The following is a 15,911-nucleotide window of genomic DNA, read 5'->3' as shown; positions in this document are numbered from 1 at the left end:
CTTCTAACTCTTCCTTATGGATTTCTCTTTCTCTGTTTGTACTTTGGAAGTGAATGTTCTCCCAGGATTCTGATCTTGGCTGTATTCTCATCTGCTCATTTGGGAGAGCTTGCTCTTTCATTTTCACAACTGGGAAATTTCTTGGCTTTAATTAAATGCATGCTAAATAATACATATATTTATATCTATGTACACAGTCCAACTGCCTACAGGACAGTCTCCACTCTGATGTTCTAGACAATTGAAACTCAGTATATCCCAGACTGAAATTCTTTCTTCTACAACCTTCTCTTTATCAGGATCTAGAATATCACCACCAAAAGATTCTCTCCTTGACCAAACTACTCAGCTCTTCTGAACTCTCTTCTCAAAGAGAGTTTCCCTTTGGCTTCTGTGTTTGTCTTTGATTGTCCAATTTTAGCAAGAATCATGCTTAAGACAGTTTAATTAGAATCCCTAACCTCAATATCTAATCAAGTCCCTTCAACATCCTTCAGCTGGTATCTGATCACGTTGGCCTGCTTTCAGCAAGAACACTATTAGGCTGGTTTAGATAGTATCGTCCCTTACCCCTATTAGGCTGATTTAGACAGTATCGTCCCTAACCCCTAGAGTTTCTTCTCAGTAATTCTTTAACCACTGATCTGCATTCTACTCTCCTTGGTTACAATTCCCTTTTTGTTGTTGTTGTATTTGGAGTTGAGCCTGATATCTCTCACGTACTATAAAACCTCTTTGTAATGGTCCCCCTTGAATGAAATCCACCTTACTTCCTTTAACAAGTGTCATAAATAAATTTTTTTCTTTAACATCATATACCAAAGCTAGACATCTGAACATTCTTAATTCCTCTCTTCTGTAACCTTCACATCCAAATGGACCAGTAAATTACATTGTTCCCATCTTTAAATCATTTTTCCACCCTCACTGAAATAGCCTTGGATTGAGTCTTTACCATTTATCACTTGGGATAGTGTTAGGTCTCTGAAATGTATGCCTCTAGTTTCATGTACTTCTAAACTAGCCTTTATACATTATGGGGCTTACTGTAATACAAGGGTGTTATGCCCTGACTTAAAAATCTTCAGGGGCGCCTGGGTAGCTCAGTCAGTTAAGCATCTTGACTTTTGATTTTGGCTCAGGTCATGATCTCAGATTGGGATTGAGCCCTGTGAGGCTCACATCCAAATGGACCACTAAATTACATTGTTTCAATCTTTAAATATCTCTTTTACATCCTTACTGCAATAGCCTTGGTTTAAGTTTTTTACCATGTATCATTCAGGATACTATTAGGCTTCCTAACTGTGTGCCTCTAGTCTCTTTCCCCTTCTGCAGTCATTTGGAGCTCTCTTCTATTTGCTAAATGGGATGCTGCCCGACTCATGAATTGTTGAACAAAGTCAATTAGATCTTCAGATTTATTCACTTCTTTACAAAACTAGAAAATGCAACTCTAGAAGCATTTCAAAGTTCATCTGTTTCTTTTTACCAGTCCCCAAACCATCCCTAATTTATTTTAAAAGTCTTGTAACTTGTATTCTTTCCTGTGTCTTTGAAATGTAAATGTTAAAGTACAACTTCAGGGATAATTCTTATCAGGAAAAAAATGAAAAAAGAAAACATCATTTAAAACTTACGTTTAAGCCATCCACTCAAGTAGCCTTAAATTACTCTATCTACCAGATAAACAACTTAGATACAAATTCTTTTTAACTAGTAAAACAGGCCAGAAGGTCTCTGTTTATATCTGTTATATGTTTATGTGTGTCTATTGTAAGTGCATTAAAGGTGTGTGGTATTTTTCTACCTCTAAAATTAGTTTGTAAAAAAGCTCTATTTAACTGACCTAAACTAAGTGCTTAAATAAATTCACTATTCATAAAAAGTAAAAAAAAACCCAAAAAACAAAAAAACAATGGAAACTAACCCAAATGCTTTCTGAATTCACAACACCTAAGAAAATATTCATTATTAAGGTTAACTTAAGTTTGTTTGATTTAACTAAAATAAACTTTTCTTTCAAGTTATAAACATTGAATAAAATGCATACATACAAGTCTTATTCCACCTGGGTTTATTGATCAAATCAGTTTATGTTATCTCTTTACAAAATTTGTCAGCAAGAAAAATCATCTTGGGATGATGACTGACTTTGTCTAATGTCTAATGAAATTTTGGTTGGTAATCGAAACACAGGAAAGAACAAGTAAATTAAAGGGATATAAAAAGATAAAAAGTTTTTAGGTGAACTTTTAAATAGTTTCCCCAAGTCTTTTTGGTAACCTGGAAACTTAAAGTTTTGCTAGGTTAAGTTAAATGATCAGTAAAGTTAAATTCATTCACTTTTCAGATCATTTCCAAATAAGATAAAATACTAACACATTAGTTACTGAATATTGGTTTATCTACTTTTTAATTCCTTTTACACAGGAACTAAACATATGTGGACTTAATAATAAACATGTGTCATGACCCTGACAAATTTTCTATGAGAAAACACATTTCTAGAAATCATGAAGAAGTATTTATTAGTCTGCTAATCTACAGAATGGTAATGTAAAAGATGGTTTATAATTTCTTACTTCTTAGATTTCACTGGAAATTAAAGGTTTCTAATGGTAGAAATTTTAATAAGTATAATTAAAACTGGTAGAAATAATAAGGGAAGGACATTCTATGTGTGGTCAAGGTTGTAAGATTGGAATGAATTTAATTAAGAAAAAGAGTTTTTTTTTGTGTTTTTTTAAAAAAGATTTTACTTATTTACTTATTTATTTGAGAGAGGAGAGAGAACACAAGTGCACGTGTGTGTGAGGGGGTAGGGTCAGCGGGAGAAGACGACTCCTCGCTGAGCAGGCAGCCCCATATGAGGCTTGATTTGTGCAGCATGCTTACAAGTCTCCAGTAAAGCAATTTTAAAAAGAGATTTTATGGTCAATTGCTTTTCTTGCTATTCTTATGTAAATAATGAGACCAAGTTTAATGCAAATAAATTACTTTTACCGTGGTTATCTTCAGTAAATATGGGTGTAATTGCAGAGAGAAAAATTAGGTTTGAACCTTTGTAGATATTAAATTATAATCCTGTTACCTTTGAGGTTTTGTTATATACCTATAAACCAGACTAGGTCTTGGATTATTCTAATTTCCTCACACATCTGACTATGACTTTCCAAATTAATGTTTCCAATTTTCTCCTCTGACTTCTGATTTGGAATTACTAAGAACAAAGACTGCCTTGAATCTTCCCTTGAGAGACTATTACTACCTTCTTACTACCCTGATGGAAGGAAAACTTCAGGGACCTGAACCCTAGACATAGCGTCTCACAGCTGAAGAAGGTTCTGCCTGACATTGGTCCAGTGCAAATGATGGAGATCTCCAAAGCAAATTAAGATTAACTAAGAAGAGAACTAGCGGACAGTAAGATAGATTGTTTCCTCCCAAGGTGCTGGATCGGGACTTCATACCTTATCTAAACATGACACCCTCTATTCTTCTCTTTCTTTACTTTGGCATTGGCCTGGAAAGATAAAGCCATCATCTGTATTTCCTAGGCCACTGCTAAGGGAGGTTTTTCTCTGGTATTTGGAACAACTTTTAATTTCAGGCTAGGAGAAAACCTAACTGACCCCCTGGTTTGTACGGGTGAACGCAGCAATTCCTGTGATTTAATCCATTAATGGGACAGCCTTACAGGAATGATCTGGGCCCCAACAGGGTTTTTCTTTGTCTGTGGTAGTTATTATTCTGGCTGGGCCTATGAATGCCTGAATGGCTAATATATAATTGAGCAATGCTTCTTAGGTTATTTAATTGTGCCTCTAACTATCCACAAACTGAGATACCTCACTGGTCACCTCCCTAAATTTAAATTGTCAAGACAGAAGGGATTTACATGACTCAAAGGCATTCATGACTCAAAATTAGCTTACTTTGACTCTGGCCAAAGTTGTTCTTGGTAATAGGATAGCCCTTGATTATCTTTTAGCCAAGCAGGGAGGTACTTGTGTTGAGGTCAACATTACCTGCTGCACCTAGACTAGCAATTCTGGGGACGATGAAAATCAGTTACGTAAGATCACTGAGGAAGCCACTTTTAAAAAGGTGACTGTTGGTCCTGGGTATCATGGTTGTAAAGGCATGCCAAACACTGGGAATTACCTTATTTATTATAATCATAAAAATTTCCTAGTGTGTTGTATTCTCTCAAAAGCTTTAAATGTATGTTTGCAGTCTTGAACTACCAAGCAAATGATCTCCCTAGGACTGGTCAGTCTGGAGTTTCCTGGTTAACATGGGTGAGGTAATCCACCTAATAAGACCCTTAATCTTTAAAGGGAGGTGAAATCTTGCCTGAAATAATTTTTTTTTTTTTTAAGTTTATGACTTCCTTGTCCTGCCTTAAAAATTGTTTTCCTTTCTGTAGTCCTTTAGAATTCTTGCCTGCTAGTTAAATGGGATGCTGCCCAATTGCTGACTTGCTGAATAAAGCCAATTAGATCTTCAAATTTACTCAGCTGGAATTTTAACATTGTTTTAGTTATTTTAATTCATTAATTTATGATTAACCATTACTATTTCATTTTTTAAAAAAAGATTTTATTTATTTGACAGATCATAAGTAGGCAGAGAGGCAGGCGAAGAGAAAAGGGGAAGTAGGCTCCCCGCTAAGCAGAGAGCCTGATGCGGGCCTCGATCCCAGAACCCTGGGATCATGACCTGAGCTGAAGGCAGAGGCTTTAGCCACCCAGGTGCCCCTAGCCATTACTATTTCAAATGCTATCTTATTTGATTAGATAGCTACCTTATGCTATCTTAATTTGGTTAAACTGTCAAATTTTAAAAACTGTTTTAGTCTTTAGTCTTTGAAGTATATGACATTTCTGAGCTTCCTTTTTCTCCCCTAGTTTTGAGATATAATATATACCATTGTAAAGGTTTAAGGTGTACAAAAAATGATTTAATATATGTATATAATATGAAATAATTACCACAGTTAATTTAGAAAAAGGGCTTTCCTGAAAGTCTTCCCTACTTTGGCTTTTATAGCATTTTTCTTCCCGTGACTGTTCTCTATTTTATCCACTTCTTCATCTTTTTTTTTTGTTTTTTAGATTTTTATTTATTTGAGATAGAGAGCATGAGAAGGAGTAGGGTCAGAGGGAGAAGCAGACTCCCTGCTGAGCAGTGAGTCTGATGGGAGACCTGATCCTTGGAGTCCAGGGCTCCCTGAGCTGAAGGCAGTCACTTAAACAACTGAGCTATCCAGGTGACCCTTGTCCTCTTCTAAGAGTTTTTCCCAGAATCTCCTTCCTTTGTCTATCTCATAAGTAGTGCTGTTTCTCAAGATTTGATCCTCTGCCACTTTCCTCTACATAGTCTCAGAAATATCATCCACATTTGAGTTTAAGAACCACCTATATGGTGAAGACTCTTGAAATCTGTATTTTCAGACCTAATCTCTCCCCATGTTCTGAATCTATTACTTTGGCTTCCTTTTGGATGTCTGTGTTCTGCAGACGGCAAGCTCAATATCACCAGTACAGGGCTGATTAGTTGCACTCATTTTTCCTCCCCAAGGTTGCCCACATTGGAAAAAATGGAAGTTACTGTTGGTACTTCTTTCCCTCCCAGCTTTTACAGTCTGCCAAAAATTGCCCGAGGTCCACCTCAACATTTCCTAAATCTGTCCCCTTCCTTCTATTGCTACTGTAATACTTTGGTTTAACTTCTTAACAATTTCAAGTGCTTCCCCACAAGTCACTTTTCTATGACCAAAAGGGTTTTGAAAAATGGGAACCTGATTAGTGTAACTACAGGTCAGTCTTTTCCTCCAAATGGGAGTTTATACTTCATTCAAACTTTTTATATTTATCTACAGCCTATACTATAGTATAGCCTATAATATATAGTAGGCATTAAAAAAAAAAGTTTTATTAATTTCAGAGAGACAGAGAGAGTGTGAGCATGGAGGGCAGTGGGCAGAGAGAAAATCTCAAGCAGACTCCCCACTGGACATGGTGCAGTCCTGACCCCAGGACCCTGAGATCATGACCTGAGCTGAAATCAAAAGGCAAGGATTAACCAACAGAGCCACCCAGGTGCCCCACCTATAGTAGGCATTTTATAACTCCGTGGGCGTCCCTTCCAAGTTTTCCTGCCTACAGCTTTTAAAAAGTTTCAAGTCAGTTTGAAAGTCTGCAGGTTTAGTGCCCATTCCAACGAAAGAGAGAAATCAAACTGAAGGAACTTAAGTGAAGATGTCATCTTAAATAACCCACACACCTGCAGAGTACCTGTTTAAGTAGTCCTAGTTCCTTATCTTCTTTCCATTGTGTGATGTTATAGAAACCCCAAATTATAATAACAATAGTATCATGAAAAGGCCCACTTATCTAATGTTAAAAAGTCTGCTATATTTTTTTTGAGTGGGGATTCTTTCTAATACAAAGTAAGTTTTGATAGAATTTGTTAACTTGAAAAAAATGTGGGTTACTTGCATAATTTGTGAAATGCATAGGTTTTATTTCCAGATGAGAAAAACAAATTTCTATTCTGAGCAAAGACAGGATTTTGTACCTTGAGATGCCACGTTACTAGTTGAAGAGCTGAACTAGAGTTTTCCTTCAGTTGTTTGGTGTCATATAAACAATACCTTTTGTGTGCAGTTGAGAAATAGCTTCTTAATCAACTTTAACAATATTTAAAGGTTACTGAATCAATAGTAGTGTTATCTTTTGGATATATTATCTTTTGGTTATATTATTTTTATATTTATATATATTTATATTATATTTATATATATTATATTATATTTCAAGTATCTTAGAAGAAGGAACTTTATGAAACCTATTTTTGGAAGTAGACTTCTACTGGCATTTGAGTTCCCCTGAATTTCATAGTGCAGAATGAAAAATGTGGTTAATAAAAATCTCTCTTCTTTTTTTTTTTTAAAGATTTTATTTATTAATTTGACAGAGAGAGATTACAAGTAGGCAGAGCCATAGGCAGAGAGAGAGAGGAGGAAGCAGTTTCCCTGCTGAGCAGAGAGCCCGATGCGGAACTCGATCCCAGGACCCTGAGATCATGACCTGAGCCGAAGGCAGCGGCTTAACCCACTGAACCACCCGGGCGCCCAATAAAAATCTCTTAATTTATTATAGCTACTTTGCCTCAAGCCCCAAGTGATACATATCTACTTTTAAGGTAGCCATCTCAAATTCCTTATAGTATAAAAAGATATTAAGGGGCACCTGGCTGGCTCAGTCTAAAGAGCATGCAATCTTGATATCAGGGTTGTAAGTCTGAGCACCATGTTGGGTTTAGAGATATACTTAAATATATAGAAAACTTAAAAAGAAAAAGGGATATTAAATTATCTGAAGTGGAAGGAGATAATTCTCCACTTATTTTTATTTTTATTAAAGATTGTATTTACTTATTTGGCAGAAGCACACACAGCAAGAGAGGGAACATAAGAAGGGGGAGTTGGAGAGGGAAAAGCAGGCTTTCTGCTGAGCAGGGAGCCCAATGCAGGGCTCCATCCCAAGACACCGGGATCATGACCTGACCTGAAGGCAGACACTTAATGACTGAGCCACAAAGACGCCCGGGCAATTATTCATTTAAAATCAAGGATAATTTACTCAGTATTTTATTATTTCATCATCAATGACATGTATAGCCTAGGATGTTTAAGTTATCTTAAAAGTTTTATTTTATGTATAGCCTAGGATGTTTAAGTTATTTTAAAAGTTACCTCAAATGTATCTAAGTCAAGGGCATACTCAATTCTCCTTTTACACAATATATTAAAAATTCATTACTTAAAAGCTACAAATTCATTCCTTAGAAACTACAAACCATCTCTAGAGTTAAAAATCTTATTTTTGCTTTTAAAAACTACATTTTGTTACTTACCTGTTCTAAAGTATCCTCTAACCCCATTTTTTTATTTAGAGCTTTATTAATTTCTTCTTCAGTTTGGTTCAAGAGTTCCTTGAGTGGTACCTATAAAATACATAGGAATATGGGTTACATATGATATATGTAAGTACAAAAGCTCTCATGAGGCATCTACGTATTTTTTGGAGAAAAAAAAGTGAAGCCATTTAGTTTTCACACTAAAATAATACACCATAAATAAGACAATAAAAGTAATTTTTTTTCTTTAAAGATTTATTTATGAAAGAGAGAGAGAGAGAGAAAGAGAGAGAGAGAGGCAGACAGAGGCATGCAGGGGTGGGAAAAAGGAAGAGGGAGAGAATCTCAAGTAGACTCCCTACTGAGCAAGAAGCCCAACTCCGGGCTTGATCTTTGGACTCTGAGATTATGACCTAAATAGAAACCAAGATGATGCTCAACCTAGTGAGTCACCCAGGAGTGACGATAAAACTAATTTACAATGTAATTTCTGTAACTATAGAATGCAACTTGCTTTTGGTTTTGAATACTTGCAAAATTTTAGGTTTGCTTATGGATTCTGGGGATTCACTGCTATTATTCAAATATTTTATAAATACACTTATTTTAATGCAGTGTCTTTTCTGAAAACAATTTATATTTTTCTCTTTAATCCTTTTCAACTGTTTAATCTTAAAATTATCTGCTTATATTTCTTCTTTCTGCTATTCATTGGAATTCTGCTAGAATAGCAAGACTTGAAACATAGCATATGTCCACCAGCAGCGAATGACTGGTTGAATAAGCTACCCAAAGAAGACTCAGAGACTGCAAAAAGAACCACGGACTCCTCGACATACTACTGCAGAGAGATCACCAGGGTGGGTTTTTCCGTGAATAAAGCAAGGTGGGTATCCAGCATAGGCAAATGTTTACCAGTTTATTTAAGAATGATGAAAGTCAGAAACAGCCAGATGGAAAAGATGCATAAGGCAAGGTACTTGGGAAGGAGGACAAAGCTTCCATACCCTCTGGGTGTGCCCTGCATTTCCATGTGTTCACCAACCCTGAAGCTCTCATTGCTTGTTATTTCTTATGCTTATCATCTATTCTACTAATTTTCTTTCAACACAGTACCTCATTGTTTCCCATTATTATTATTTTTTTATTGACATCAAACTCACACTTTAAAATGATTGAATTGAAATAATTTAAAATGAATTTAATATAAAACGACCTCTTTTAAAGTATACAATTAAATGGCATTTAGTACATTCAGTGTTGCATTTAGTACATCAGTGTTGTATAAACACCACCTCTCATTCCAAATCATCTTCATCACCAAAAGGAGACCCTGTGTTACTATGTTTTTTAGTAGGTCTTCTGAAATTACTGTTTTTAATTTTGGCACTCTTTTTTGCAAGATGCAATGCCTTTTTTTTTTTTTTTTTAAAGATTTTATTTATTTATTTGACAGACAGATATCTGTCTGTAGACAGAGTGGCAGGCAGAGAAAGAGAGGGGAAGCAGGCTCCCCGCCAAGCAGAGAGCCCGATGTGGGGCTCGATCCCAGGACCCTGGGATCATGACCTGAGTCGAAGGCAGAGGCCTTAACCTACTGAGCCACCCAGGTGCCCCGATGCAATGCCTCTTTTTTCTTTTCTCCAAATACTACTTGTAACAGTTGGGGTTGCACCTTTTGGATGCTATTTCTATTTTTATTGTTCTATTATTATGTAAAACTCTTTCCAGAGACCATAGTAAAACCTTTCCTCTTTTCTTAGAATGTGAATTCTTTTTGTATTGGGTAATCCTTTCTACACTGATTTGAAGCAGGTAATTATTTTCTTGCATCAGTGTCAAATTACTCAAAATAGTGGTGTGTAAACTATCTGGCTGCCAGCCTGTCTGTCTACCTGCCTACCTAGCTATTGCTTGAGAAACAATTCAGTAAAAGACTGTATGTTTACCAGATGGATTTTTTCAATTGAAAATGAGTCTAGCTTTATTTAATCAAAGTCTGTTCACCAATAAACTGTGATCTCTGGAAATGCAGGAATTGTATCTTTCTGGGTATTTCATCTCCAACACCTAGCTGGTGGGGGCATACTATGTATTTAATCAATAATTTACTGAATGCATGAATGACTCTCAAGGGAAAAATGCATAGCTTTAGACCCTGACATTCTTTATTAAAAAACTAAGTATTTTGAAAAGTGTCATTTTTGAAGGGGTCACTAAAATACTAAAATCTGTGAATAATTCAGAAGATGCAATAGAACGATTTAAAAATTTCCTTCTATAAATTATATCCTTGGCCATATTTAAAAATTAGGTGCAGATTTTTCATTATTGACTGGTGTTACTTAATCCCCTGTTATATTTATGCTTTCACACATGACTTCATGAGTGTCCTTATGCCTGAAGCTCTTTCCACAGACCATCCCAATAAATACCTCATCTTTCAAGATTTCATTCCAGGTTCACCATCTCTGGGGACACTTTTCTTCCCCCCAGTTCTGGCAAGAATTGATCTCAACACCATAACTTTTGAGCATTTCTAATAAAGCACATATATAGCAATTATTTATTTACTTAAGAGCAAGGGTCAGGTAATTTTTCTCTTTACTATTCTGGTGTCTATATTAATTATAATCGAAGTTTCTATTGGTTATTGGTTTCTAGTTGAGTAAATAAAGTAGGTAGAGAGGAAGAAAAGGCTTTATAATTCAAAGAGGATGGTACAATAAAGACTTTTAAATACCAAAACAAAGGAGGATTAAAAGTGTCAGTGTTTTATTCCTGTGTTCAGTCCTCATTTATGAAGATGCTGAAGTTTAAACTCTTACTTATAAGTAAATGAACAAGACATTAGTCATATCATTTAAAAATCTTTTGAACTACTTATAGTACTTACATAAACTTGAGCTCTGTATTTGACAAGGCAGTTGGCACCAGCTTCAGGATTAAACTTAATTTCAAAGTCATAACCTTTGGAATTTTCAGCACCCTTCGGGATAAGTTTTAATTTTCTGGCCAACTTGTGATATTCTGATAATTGTGTTTCAATCTGTAGGAAGAGAACACAGAAATGTTAATGTAAACAAAACAGCCCCTTTCCATATGGTTTTCAATTGGCATTTCTGCAATTATACATAAAAATTACAGTATTTTTTGTAGTTTAGTAATTTGGTTTATTTTAGTAGTAAGGGTGGCAGTTTTAAAATGCAAAGAATTAAAGATTTTATTCACACAAAATCTGTGTAATTTAAAAATTATAGTTAATTAGTAAGCAATATACTACTCTTCTTTCATTTACTGGATAGTTTGGAACGAGAATCCATATTTAGGTATTAATTAAAATTTACTTTAATTGTCAGAGAAATTATGAAACCAAACAAACCTTGGTATCATCAATGTACAAAATAAAACATTTCATTTCTCCAAAATAAGTGAAATGCAATCATAGAAGTCACAAATGCCATTTTAACAAAAATATTTTAATAACAATTCCATATTTCCTGGTCTCCTTCCCTTCCTTCAGGGCTCTGTTCAAATTACATCATCAGAAAGGCTTTTGCTCTATATTTCTCAATCCTCTTTACTTTTATTCATAGCACTTACTAATACCTGATGTATTTATTTACTTTCATTGTAAGCTCCATGAAAGCAGTCCCTGCAGGACTCAGAACAGTGCTTGGCATTTAGGAGGTACCCAATATTTGATTAAATAAATGAATTTGCAGAGTCTAGACAATTTATTTTCATACTGCTTCCTCCATTTCATTTTCTCACTGTTGTTACCTATCTACAAAACTGAAGACTGAGTGAAAGAATACAATTGGGGAAGAGCACCCACTGAAACTTAATTTGTAATTTCCAAAAATTTATCAGCTCTCAAAAGCAAGGCTACTTATATATTAATATATATATATATATATATATATATATATATATATATATATATTACACTTAAGATTTTTAAAAGTTATTTATTTATTCATTTAAGTAATTTCTACACCCAAAGTGGGCTCAAACTCATGACCCCAAGATCAAGAGTTGCAAGATCTTCAGATGAGTTAACGAGGTGCCCCACATTTAATGCCCCACATTAGTAAGATTTCTTACTAATGAATCAGGAAATAATTTCAACTACTCTAATTTCTAAGATAGTAGCTCTCTGGGGATTATTAAAATGTGTAAGCTCTGTTTGTCCTTGTACGAAATGGTTTTATAGGTAGTTGCTTCTGTTCTTCACTAGCAGTTTATTTATCTGAATGAAAACAGTTTTCACAAGCCCATGCACTTTATGACGTCTTACTGCAGGGAGAGCAAATGTGTGGCACATTTATTCTTCCCACACGCAACTCAGAGAGTGAAAGCCAATCACACTTTTTCCTGATGAGCAGATGTTGGTTCAATGGTTATCTTAACATAGAGATCCAAAAAGCTACACTAGCCGGAGGTGGCATGTGGAATAAAAATCAATTCAGAAAAAAAAGATGACGGATCAAATGTTCATATTAAATTTTTGCATTCTGCTATCATTTTAATCTCTCTCTCATCTAGTACCCTAAAGTTTTCTTCTCACTGTGTATGGCTTACTCTGCTCTAATCAGATCACTGCTTACCTATTTCCCACAAAATTTTCTTCTTTTGCGTGATCCTCCAAAATAAAAAACAGCATTTATACAGCTAATTTTAGCTAGTCAAACTCAAGAGTTCACCTTGTCCAGAGATTCATAACTTCCCCATTCTCACACAGTGCTTGAGAAATAAAATATATTAATGTTTGTTGAAGGAGCTTATTTCATATTCACTGATGTAGTTTAACCACACCTTACTTTATTAATAAAGAAACTGAGACTATGAGAGGTGAGATAACATGCTGAGTTCAAACAGGTATATGATGGAAAATCCAGGGTTAAAATATAGGTTTACCAAATTCTAGGTTCAAAGACTTTTGGGATCACCACTACAGCCTACTTCTTATAAATGTCTATGTTTCCCCTTAATACACAGGGACAGAGGTTATCTAGAGGGTAGGATGAGGGAGTAAAGATAGTCAAGGCAAAGCAAAAGTATGGTGAAACAGGGATTAAAAAAAAGAGGCAATGTTTACTGCTCATACTGAACTGTTCTTTCCAGATGAAAAATTACATATGTAGGTGTGCAAACTACAGATTTTTAAAAATATAAAAGAGTTAAAACCTGACTAAGAAACTATTTGTATTATGCCTATAATGTACTTTATAAGGCAACCAGGATGAAAAGCCAATATTGTCCCTTTGGGCAAAAAGAGATGCTTTGAACTACTTTTTTCATTTTAATAACAGTGATAAATATTTTTAAGAAATAATGTACTAAGGAAAGAGCTGGCACTAATATGATACAAAACCACATTACCTTTGAAGCAAAACGAGACTAAATCTTTCTCAGTGAGGTATATATTTTAGTACTATACCTACCAATCAACAAACATTATAACTGAAAATACTAGGGTAGAACACTTTGAAGGTTAATTTTGAAACTCTCTAGTTTATTTTTTCCATTAAAAAAAAAAAGCCCTTTGAAAGACACATTTTATTACCTTTTCTTAAAAAAAGAGTCTTAAATAACTTTTCTTAAGAATGCAATAGTGTATAATAACAGAAAAGATCACTTTGGAATTATTTGATAGGAAAGTTTTATTTGTTCCTAGATAACCTGTTAACTTATTGCTGTTTTAGAATACGTTGGTGTCACATGCATGATTACGCTAAATCATTAAGAAAAAGTTCATACCTACTGAGAGCTACATTAAAGAGTAATAAAGACTGCATAGGTAGCAAGAAGTACAGCAAACAGAAGTATAGAACATTTATTAAGGGATCGCCAACAAAAATAAGGATAATCTTTAATTATCTAGAAATTCATATGGCCAATATGCATACTTTCTCAACAATGCTGGCTAAAAGGATAATGTGCTACCTATAAAACTGAAGTGAAGGGGCACCTGGGTGGCTCAGGGGTTAAAGCCTCTGCCTTTGGCTCAGGTCATGATCCCGGGTTCTGGGATCAAGCTCTGCATTGGCCTCTCTGCTCAGCAGGGAGCCTGCTTCCACCTGTCTCTGCCTGCCTCTTTGCCTGTCAAATTAATAAATAAAATCTTAAACAAAGAAACAAAAAACTGAAATGAAGTCAAGTAATTTGGTTCTGGTGAAGGTCTCTAGTGGCTGCTGTTACGGAATCTGACAGAAATTTTTAAATCCCCTTATTGCATTTGACAATGCTAATTCCTTCCTGACTTCCTTTCTCAGTTTCTATTCTTGTGATCTTTCTGGCTAGTCCTCAAGTTACTTTTAGGTTTCTCTTGAGGAACTTTGTCCACTTTAAGATGCTGGTGCTCCCTTCCTCCTGTGAATTCTTCCTTGGTGAATTCATCTACCCTTTTGGTTTCAGTCACAATACATACTGATTTTTACTTAATCTACATTGCAAACCCTCATATTTTATGCTGAGGTTCAGACTCAAAGAAAAATAGCCTGTTAAATATGTTCACTTGGATGCTCCATGGACATAACAGGTCCAGCATACCATCCCTATTCCTGACTGGCCACTTCTCTTCTATTTTGGAGTAAGCACCAAGCCAGACACAGTGAATGCACCCTTTTTCTTTCATCAGGTCTTATTCACTCTCCCTCCTAAGAGCACCTCCTAAGTAGTCAGAATCCACCCACTTCTTTGAATCTCCACTAGTACTATCTAGATCTAGCTCATAACTTCTTACTGCATAACTTCCACAGATCCTTATCTGCTTTGCTTCCTTCCAATCCATTTTTCACATGACCAAAAATGAGATCTTTCTGAAAAGTCATATGTTTAAAAATCGTAAGGGCTTCTTGGAGCTTTCAGGATAAAGTCCAAACTTTCAAATATGAAAAGAATCATTATTGTCTGGTATACGCTTTTTCTCTTGAGTTTTCTCTTTTGGTGTGCCCCTATCCCATGCTATTAAGCTCCAGCCATATGAAAAGATTCTGATGCCAGAGTACAACACACTATTTTCTCTCTGAGCTTGCCCATATACTTGTTTGCTGACTCCCCTACCCTTGCCAAGAGAACTCTTACTTATACTTCCCAAATCAGTCCAGATGTTACCTCTTCAAGGAAACCTTTCTAAAAATTACCTCATACAACTTCCCACAGCACAAACACTACATCTTCATTAAGAATACTGTATGTTTCCTCAATATCCTGTGCAAACATCTTTTAGAGGTCTGATCACATGGTCTCATATCAACTAGACTGGAAGTTTCTTTAGGGGAGAGTCTGTCTTTATATCTTTATTCTTCTGAGCTCAGCATGGGAAGTGGCACACAACAGATGTTAAACAAATGTTTGAATGGTGAATAGGTAAATGAAGGATGACTCAAATCCTCTTCTAGAATAAAAGGCATGTGATTTATGAATATTATTTTCATGGACTTAGAGACATTTTTGCTTATTTCTTGGCTTACTGCTAAAAAATACAGACTACCTTAAATCTGATGGAGAGAAATTGGGATGTTATTGGAAATGACATGTGTGTTTTAGGGATGAGTGTGTTTTAGTAAAATGTCAATGCTAAAGTTTTAACTCTTTAGCCAATTTATTCTCCCCACTCAGTTTTTCTTAATAGGTGTAGACCTTTATAATGTCAGCTCTAAGTTGCCACTGTGGAAATGGGATGACATACCGCCTCTTTTCCTCTGGCATATTTTAGCTCTTCATTCCATAACTGCTGTTGTTCAGCCTCTAGGTCCTTGGTTAATTTATTAATGGTCTGTTGCAATTCATTTCTTTCATGATTTATTCTCTCGATGTCTGCAACTGAGTACTTCTGGTTATCGACAATATTCTGCAGGCGAGTATTCTCCTGTTTCATTGTTTCACATTCTAGTTCTGCATCGAAGAAAACAAATTTGTTAAGTTCTTTCAATTCCTACAAAGAAATTGAGTCCGTTATTTATTTATTTTTCAAA

The 15,911-nt window shown here is 35.3% G+C and overlaps 1 protein-coding gene across 1 annotated transcript in view; it reads right to left on the bottom strand.

Moving 5' to 3' along the window:
• Positions 1–15,911, bottom strand: part of NDC80 (NDC80 kinetochore complex component) — a 50,747-nt gene that overhangs the window by 11,678 nt on the left and 23,158 nt on the right. The window contains exons 11-13 of the mRNA XM_044243329.1: positions 15,626–15,831; positions 10,826–10,978; positions 7,927–8,016 (exon numbers count right to left, since the gene is read on the bottom strand). Coding sequence (XP_044099264.1) covers positions 7,927–8,016; positions 10,826–10,978; positions 15,626–15,831 — 449 coding nt within the window. The remainder of the gene's footprint in view (positions 1–7,926; positions 8,017–10,825; positions 10,979–15,625; positions 15,832–15,911) is intronic.

This window comes from Neovison vison, chromosome 3, assembly GCF_020171115.1.
Source record: "Neovison vison isolate M4711 chromosome 3, ASM_NN_V1, whole genome shotgun sequence".
Taxonomy (NCBI): domain Eukaryota; kingdom Metazoa; phylum Chordata; class Mammalia; order Carnivora; family Mustelidae; genus Neogale; species Neogale vison.
The sequence above is the reverse complement of the archived record's forward strand: the minus strand, read 5'-3'. Positions and strand labels throughout refer to the sequence as shown.